Here is a 9268-nt window from a genome sequence, read left to right as displayed (position 1 = left end):
AGAGAGAGAGAGAGAGAGAGAGAGAGAGAGACGTGTGTGAATGTGTATATGCAAGTGCTGGCCCTGGGGCTTGAACTCAGGGCGTGGGTGCTTTTGTGCTCAAGGGTAGCCCTCTACCACTTGAGCCATGGTTCTACTTCTTGCTTTTGTGTATGTGTGTGTGTGGTTAGTTGGAGATAAAAATTCTCAAAGACTTCCCTGTGTGGATTGCCTTTGAAATGCAAGCTTCAGATCTCAGCCCCCTGAGTAGCTAGAATTACAGGCATGAGCCATACTTGGCCCAACTTTATTTTAATTTCTAGGTGTCTCAAACTGGGAAATGTAGGCTACATTTACTTTAAATAGTATCAATTGAGTTTTTAAATTATAGTTTCCATTGGTTTTTATCCTCCAAGCATCTTTTCAGTGAAGTACCTCTGAATTTCACAGAGTGTGTACCACTCTTAATCTGAAAAAATAAAGATTTTTTTCCTGTGCTTCTCTGAATTTCCAGTTCTAACAGTAAATATAAATTACTGCCTTCCCTATACAGGGTGCACAAAAGTAACTGGACCCTATGTGGATGATCCAGGGTGTTGTTATGAATTGCTACTCTGGTGCCATTAGCTGTGTAGATGATGACATATGATCCTGTATTGTCATCGCATCCTAAGCAGTTTGGGTTGAGAGGGCTTTCTGCTTGTATTTGTGTTTCATCGTTTGCTTTGGCTATCAACCTTTCAACTGTCACTTGCAAATATTTAATTAGATTAACCTCATCTTTTGCTCTCTCTTTCTGTCTCCTTTCCCGACCATCAACTGTTTGTTCAACCCCTGCCATCCACCTTTGCAGTCTCTAATAATTAGTTGCTTTGAATCTGTGTAGGAAGCCAGATAAGATTTGTTTTCAGAGGGCAAGTAAAAAAGACCAACTAGGATCTTGGAGCTTAATTTAGAAAATTCTGCCATGGCTGCTCACGATGCCTTTTCCTCCTCTTCCTGAGAGGCATTTTGTTGTAAGAGGTTTGTCTTCTCTCTCCTGACAGCATAATTACCATGACATCTTCCGTCCCACTCTCTGCTTTCATTTTCTTTTTTTCTTTCTTTCTCACTGTGTATGTGTGTGTGTATGTGGGTGTGGGTGTTAATAGAACACCATATGTGTGAAGTTGATGTGTGAAGAAATTGATTCATAATAAGAAATGGATGTACGGATAGAAAGGATTATATTGAACAGTATGGACTGAAAACAATCTGGCAAGTTTAATGGCATGTTGAGAGAAACCTATTTGCACGAGCATGTAGATTTGCAAGGCTGGGCCTCCTCCCCTATGTTGAATACATATAATTTAAAGAGTATTTTTGATGCATTTGAAACAACATTGGGATTCTGAGTAAACACAAGACAGCCTTGATGTCTTACAAAGAATCAAGAAGATGAAGAAAAGCTGGTATCATATAGTATAGTTACTTCGGAAATATTGGTAGTGATCAAATTTCTTTAGAAAATTAATAATTAATATTGCCTGTTACAGATATTTTCTTTTATGTTTTTAACTACTCCAGGTTCATATAGCTTCTTTAAATGGCTTACATATAATGTATTGTCCTTGGTACTTGGCCCATAAGCAGAGTAAATTTTAAGAACCACAAGTGGAGCTGAGAATGTAGCTCAGTGGTAGAGTGCTTGCCCAGGATGCATAAAGCTCTGGGTTTGAATCTTTAGCACCACATACATAGAAAAAGTCAGAAGTGGTGCTGTGACTCAAGTGGTAGAGTGCTAGCCTTGAGCACAAAGAGACTCAGGGACAGTGCCTAGGGCCCTGAGTTCAAGCCCCAGGACTGGCAAAAGTAAAACAAAACAAAAAAAGAACCACAGGTTCTTTTGTTCTTTTTTAAAAATTTAGTATAGGGAATACTCAATTCATGTTTAGAAAATTAAGTACTTAATGAACTTAGGAACAAAAAAGCTTTACTAAAAGAAAAATGCAATTAGATGAAGCAGCATATTTTTTTCAATTCAATAGATTGATGTTTTAAAAAGATGGTAATTTGTTATTGCTAAGGATATGGAAGGACAGATATGCCTTTGAACTTCCCAGAAAAGAAAACACACATTTATATAAATTTTATGGAGATAAACTTGGCAGTCGGTTTCAAGCATTTTTACACTCTAATGCAGTAATATTGTGTGTAGGGATTTCTTTCTACATTAGGGACTTCTTTCTTAAAATTGTTTGCAGTTCAAATTAAAAAAATACATGTTGGGATGTTTATTGCAGTAGTGTCCCACAATGTGGTTTTTGATTGTGGCATTTTCCAGTTACAAAGTACCTAACAATGTTTTTGTTAGAACTGTTTTATCCCAAAGGAAAAACTAATGTATTTGAAGTAATGTTCAGCATGATATGTAGTCTTAATATATAAAAAAGTGTTTTTTAAATCCATGAGTGCTGAATGTGATGGCATACACCTGTAATCCCCACACTTGAAACTCTAAGGCAGGAGGGTTGACAGTTTGAGACCAGCCTGGGCTACATAGTGAGGTCCTTTCTCAAAAATAAATGAATAACAAAAATGCATGAAAGAACAATTGCAAATACTTTTGAGACTGACCATTTTAGATCTGTGAATGTAATCTTGATATTTATAGCTGTGTTCTGGACTTAACCAAAACTTTTCAGACCCTTGTTGAATATCTCTGATTCCCAAAGAGCAGACAAACTATTTCTTTCCAAGGTCAGTGGTTATTTTATGTATAGGTGAAAAATGGTGCCCTTTTTTTGTTGTTGCTTAAACAGTGTTTTGTGTTCAGATAAAAACTTTGATGATGAAGATTCTGTGGATGGTAATAGACCTTCCTCGGCCAGTTCTACGTCATCCAAGGCTCCACCAAGTTCACGGAGAAACGTCGGAATGGGGACCGCCCGTCGGATTGGGTCATCTACTCTTGGATCCAAGTCTTCAGGTAAGACTGTGTCCTATATGGTATTCTGGGGCCTACTATGTGTGATGCTTATGGTGTCCCTCAGAAGTGAGTGGGGCTGTATGCATCATATCCCTATGCCTGTTTTTGACTGGATTGGCAATAGTCTGTTAATTCTGATAAGCTGGTAACTTTAGCTTGAGGTACTATGCAGACCTCTGCCACATTCTGGTAAAGCAAAGCCTTCAGGATATGAACGCTAACATAGCTCAGAGCAGCCAGCTTTGAAATAAATAGCAAATGATTCCCCCACCATGAAGGCATTATTTGATCATTTGACCCATCTTTCTTCCTCCCCCCCCCCCAGCCTACGTTTATTAATTCAAACAAAGGTATCTGTCTTAAAACTGTTTAAAAAATCTGGTAGGTGGTTTTCTATTTGTACTATCAAGGTACTACATCTGAAATTGTTAACTGAATTTAATATAATTTTAAGAGCTAGCTGGAGCTATTTTTTTCAATTGATTTTCTTTTATTGTTGTAGAATTTTTTAAAATACATGTTTTTATTGTAAAGATACTATACAGAGGAGTTAAAGTTATATGACCCATCTTGCCTCAAACTACCATAGAGTTTTTTAGCCAATTTTTTTTCAAAAAAGACTATCCCAAAGCCTTAACTGTTTCATTTTTGCAAGAAGCATTTTTCCTTATGAAGATTAGCTTGGATATTGAATCAAACAATACATTGGGATTAGGTCTCTACAGCTTCGAAAATTAACTAGCAGAGAGGTCCTGTTACTGGGATCTCAGTTTTTAATTTTACATGCATATTTTCTACTTTTTGCCTCTAAAGATGGTAGTAGCCACTGCTTTTTACAACTGTGTTTACTGACTGGTCCTTTAAGCTAGAGCTGGGAGAGGTGGGTATGAATTTCATAAGCCCCAAAACCTAAAGCTGAATGGGTCACATAAAAGCTAAGTGAGGATGGCTTTAGAGTACTGTCACCTGATCATCTAAACAGGGCTCTCAACTTATCTGGAATGTTGTCTTGACAAAAACCGTAAGATACCACACTGCCATGTAGGCCCATGCAGGAAGAACAGGAAAAGTGTTGCTGTTTATGTTTCTTGTTATTTTTCTTAGTTCTTCCCAATCTTTTTGGGGTGTATTTTTATAAAATTTCATCTTACTTGTTGTTAAGCTCTCGTTCATTTAACACAGCATTAACCATTTAAAGGCTAGAGATAAGCTCAGGTACACTGCTTTCTTTTCCTACTTGAAGTCTTGGGTTCTGTCCTTAGTACTGCTTTGCTGGTGCTGTGGCTTAAACTCAAGGCCTTGTGCTTGTTAGGCCTGTGCTCTACCATTGAGCCATGCCTCAGCCCCAAACTAACCATTTAGAGAAACATTTTCAGTGTCTCACCTACCTAGTCGTATGTGTCAGAATTGAACAATCTTGCCAAGCTTTCTTGATCTGTCCTTAGGTAATATCAGTTTTACAAACAAGGTTTAAAATTTTTGTGCATGCTCAAAATAGCGTGTTTGTACCTTTACCTTTACCCTCTAGAAGTCCTCCTGCCCCTATGAGGGTCAGTTCAGCAAAGATGTCAGCCCTGACTTCTCCCCAGCTCTGCTACGTCCACCCCCAGTTTATGTCATACCATGTTGGTGACTTTCCTTTTTGACTCCTTGCATTGCTATTCTTGTATTTCATTATTGCTAGTCTTCTAGTCCACTTTCCATATGTGGTACAGAGGAAGTGCTCAGTACCCTTTTCTTGGTGGCTTCCAGTCCTCCCACTGATGCAGGCATCTGAGCACCTGGGTAAGAGAGCGCATACATCACAATGTGGGGCTATCATCTATTTTCAGTTAGTTTTGTCACTGTAGTAGAAGCATTTTTAATCAAGGTTGAAGACACATACTTGCTGCCACATGAAACTTTCTTTATAAAGTTAGTTTTTATCTAAAAGTTTCATTAGAACACACTTCTGGTAAAAAGCTCTTTAAAAAGTAGTCTTATGGATCAGTGTACATCCTTAAATGGAGCTTTCAAAGATGACTATAGGCATCAATTTACAAACTGTTATTACAACAAAAACATAATATCATCTGGTTTTTATATAAAAGTGGAGTTCATACGAGCAAAGCAAAATAACTTCCTCTTTATTGTAGCAATTAACTTTTATTTATTTTTGTACCAGTTCTGGGACTTGAACTCAGGTGCTAGGTGGTGTCCTTTGAGCTTTTTCACCCAAGGCTAATGCTCTACCACTTGAGCCAAGCACCACTTTCAATTTTTTTCTTTTTTGATTGGTCGTGGGGTCTGAACTCTGGGCCTGAGTGCTGTCCCTCAGCTCTTCAGCTAAAGGCTAGCACTCTACCACTTGAGCCTCAGTCCCACTTCCAGCTTTTTCTACTTATGTGGTGCTGAGGAATTGAACCCAGGGCCTCATGGATGCAAGGCAAGCACTCTACCACTGAGCCACCTTCCCAGCCCTGACTTTGAATTTTTTGGTAGTTAATTTGTAAATAAGATCATGGACTTTCCTGCCCAGGGCTGGCTTTGAACCGTGCCCCTCAGATCTCAGCCTCCTGAATAGCTAAGATTACAGTTGTGAGCCATGATTTCCAGCTTAGCAGTTAACTTTTATATATCTTAACTTTGATGTATCTTTGAGCATCTTAGAACAACTTTGTGGGGAAAACTTGAATTTTAAAAAATTATAAATTTTAGGGGGAGAGAGAGAGAGAGAGAGAGAGAGAGAGAGAGAGAGAGAGAGAGAGGAGAGAGACTGAGACTTCAGTTCTTTAGGCCAGGTTTGAATATTTCAGTAATTTATGCTAGATTCCCAATAATAAAATTTTAAACTTTAAATTAAATGTATATGTTTATTTGAGATCTTTACAATATATGTTGTCTACATCCTTTAAAATCCACATTCTGTGATTACTGTACTTCAACTGGGCATGGTGATGGATATCTGTAATCCCAGCACAAAGGAGGCCCAGGCAAGAGGATAGTAAGCAAAGCCAGCATGAGTTTTTTTTAGTGAGACCTTGCCTCAAAAGAAAAACAAACAAATGAGAATCACTAGCCAGGCTCTGGTGTCTCACACCTGTAATTCTGACTGCTCAGGAAGTTGAGATCTGAGTATCGCTGTTCAAAGCCAGCCCATGCAGGAAGGTCCATGAGACTCTTATCTCCAATTATCCAGAAAAACTAGAAGCAGAGCGGTGGCTCAAGTGATAAAAGTACTAGCTTTGAGCTAAAAAAGCTCAGGGACAGCACTCAGGCCCTTAGTTCAAACCCAGGTCCATGGTGGAAGTAGGGAGGAAGAGAGAGAATTAAAGTTATTCATGTTATTTTAAGTCAGAAATGATTGTCAATTTTTTTGGTTGTTGTTGTTGTTGGTTATGGGGCTTGACCTCAGGGCCTGGGTGCTGCACATTAGTTTTTAGTGCTTTACCACTTTGAGCCACAGCTCTACTTCCAGTTTTCTGTGGTTAATTGGAAATAAGAGTCTCATAGACTTTGTTACCTGGGCTGGCTTTGAACCAAGATCTTCAGATCTCAGCCTTCTGAGGAGCTAGGATTACAGGTGTGCCACTAATGCCTGGCTCCTGCTCCTCTTCCTCTTCTTTTTTTTGAGAAAAAAATACTCATTTCCATTTCATGATGTTCATTTTGATAAATATTATTTTTGTATATTTTTTATTATAAAGATACTGTAGAGGGGTTACAGTTATATGAGTAAGGTAATGAGTACATTTCTTATCAAGCATTGTTGCCTCCTCTTTTGTTTTTCCCCTACCATTCGTTCCCTCCCCACCTCCCCAACTCCTTCCTCACCCCCCACTAGCCCCTTGAAGCATTGAGCCTCTGTTTTCCTCCCCTATGAGTATCTTCCTTTGGTCTTGCTGTGTGTGAATGCCTAGAAAAGTTTCTTAATTCCATGATGATGATGATGATGATGATGATGATGGCGATGTTATATATCCTTGAAAAAATAGTTTTTTAAACCTTCCAAAATGTAATTTCATACTTGTCACAAATGTTTTATACATTGTATTTTTAATATGAAACTATTTTACAGCTGCAAAAGAAGGTGCTGGTGCTGTTGATGAAGAAGACTTTATTAAAGCATTTGATGATGTACCTGTGGTACAGGTGAGTGAGATATTTTAGTATGATTAAAAAGAGAAATATTCATCAAATTGTAGTTTTCCAAATATGTCTGTGTTAGTTTTCTGTGAGTACAGTGAAGTGCCTTGACAACCAACTTAAAAGAGAAAGATTTGTTTAGTTCACTTATATCCAGAATATTTTCTGCAGGCTTGGGGAGAGCAAGAGGGAGAGAAAGGGAGTGATTACATGTCAAACTAGAAGCAGAGATTTTTTTCATAGCAGCCCTGTTAGAACAGCCTCCCAGGGGCACATCTTCAAAGATTCAGGGGTCCCCCTCATAAAGGTTCTGCCACCTCTGGGGACCAAGCACAGAACACCATGACCTGTGTGGGTACTCATGTAAACCATTGCATTGTCATATGCAGAATTCTAAAATCAGGTTTTGTCTTTTAAACTATGAAGACTGTAAGGGACACAAGGTACAGTCTAGGATATCGTGGACCCTTTTCAAGAACAGGAAGAACAGCAATCTGGTATGAAGTTCACTGGACAGCTCATGTAAAAAGGAAAGAAGTAGATGATTGGGCTAGATGAAAGGGATTGTTATTAGGGAAAAGAAGTAAATGTAATTTACTATCTGAAAAAATTTACTATCTGAATAATTTCATAAAAGCCTGTTTATGCCATCTCTGATACATAAGTATCTAACCGATTTAGAAAAAATAATTTATGAAAGTTGGGGTACATGCACAAATTTGGGGCTGTTTTGTGCCTCAGTATATTTTGTTGCTGACTGAGGCTAATGCCTTTGATTTCTATGCTACTTAGTGTTCGTTGTGTGCATTGCTCCTGAGATGCCATATGTTTGAACGAGGCTTAGGTTCATCCTTCAGTACTTGACTGTCTCAGTGTGCTTCGGTCTTGGTTGATGTCTCACAATAGGATGTCAGATACCTGAGCAGGCATAGTCATAGTCTTTAGTTAGAGCTATAATGTGATGCTACTAGTACCACTCCGAAGTTGCACAATGACTTAAACATCACTCACTATATGCTTCCTTTGCCCATGAAATGCTCATTACATTAGTAATGTAATGAGACAGAGGGCATTCATAGTGAGAAATAAGCTTGATTTATGGTGAGCCTGCCTATTTTCTCATAGACATTTCTTAAAAGTGAAAAAGTTGTATTATGTACGCTATATGTTATTGACTTTATGAAATTAAGCAACAGTCTTTATCCTACAGATTGTATTGTACTGACTGTAACTTTACTTGCAGATTTATTCCAGCAGAGACCTCGAGGAATCAATAAACAAAATTAGGGAAATATTATCTGATGACAAGCATGATTGGGAGCAGAGAGTAAATGCTGTAAGCTATTGACTTCTTCATGTTATTACCTTCAGATTTAGTCAAATGTTCTAACTATTTTATTACAAAATTGAGAGGTAGCTCTAATGAATTCCAAATAGCAAGTATTTTATGTATTAATTAGCATATTTTACATATTTAGATATAGCATCTCATTTTTATTTTTACTTTTTGAGGTGGGGAGTCTTACTCTGTACCTCAGGCTGACTTGGGCTTGATATGTGACTTACGTTGGCCCATGATTCTCCTGCCTTAGCCTGTGAGTGCTAGGATTATAAGCCATCACCACCAGACCTATTTCTCTATATTTTTATCACATGCCAATTTACATAATCATCTATCTCCTGTCCTTTTAACAAAGCCCTATTGATGGCATGTGTGGTGATAGCCTTCATTCTGTCCTTAGGAAAGATGAAATTCTGTGATTATTTGTCTGAAAATGGCATTTTAGTAGCATTTTCAAAATATGTCCCTAAGTATTCTCTTTTTTTTTTCTTGTCACTTGCTAGAAAGTTGTCCCTCCTTCTCTTTGAAAGTAGATTAAGGAAAGTAAATGAGTTGGATATTAAAATGAAAGGAGTGTCTTATGAAGAAAGCTGTTTTACTTCAGCACTAGCAGGGTGATAGGTGGGAAAATTCTGTTTCAAATTCAGACTAACCAGTTAGTAATGCAGTAGAGAATAATATAGAAATATTGTAGGAATGCTTCTTGTTTTGATTCATCAAATAAGTGACAATTGAAGTGGGATGTGGGAGAGAGTAAGCTTTTTGCCTGCCAAATGGGTTTTAGTTTAATATCATGGAATCTTTTTTTTTTTTTTTTTTTTTTGGGTCCGGATGTGGGGCCTGAACTCTGGGCC

The 9268-nt window shown here is 37.9% G+C and overlaps 1 protein-coding gene across 3 annotated transcripts in view; it reads left to right on the top strand.

The window, feature by feature from the left end:
• The window catches only part of Clasp1 (cytoplasmic linker associated protein 1), a 280309-nt gene that overhangs the window by 160050 nt on the left and 110991 nt on the right, over window positions 1-9268 (top strand). For all 3 annotated transcript variants that reach the window (XM_013020693.1, XM_013020692.1, XM_013020694.1), the window contains exons 9-11: window positions 2795-2947; window positions 7005-7078; window positions 8316-8408. In XM_013020693.1, coding sequence (XP_012876147.1) covers window positions 2795-2947; window positions 7005-7078; window positions 8316-8408 — 320 coding nt within the window. The remainder of the gene's footprint in view (window positions 1-2794; window positions 2948-7004; window positions 7079-8315; window positions 8409-9268) is intronic.

The sequence above is a fragment of the Dipodomys ordii genome, unplaced genomic scaffold (assembly GCF_000151885.1).
Source record: "Dipodomys ordii isolate 6190 unplaced genomic scaffold, Dord_2.0 Scaffold52, whole genome shotgun sequence".
NCBI classification, from domain to species: domain Eukaryota; kingdom Metazoa; phylum Chordata; class Mammalia; order Rodentia; family Heteromyidae; genus Dipodomys; species Dipodomys ordii.
The sequence above is the reverse complement of the archived record's forward strand: the minus strand, read 5'-3'. Positions and strand labels throughout refer to the sequence as shown.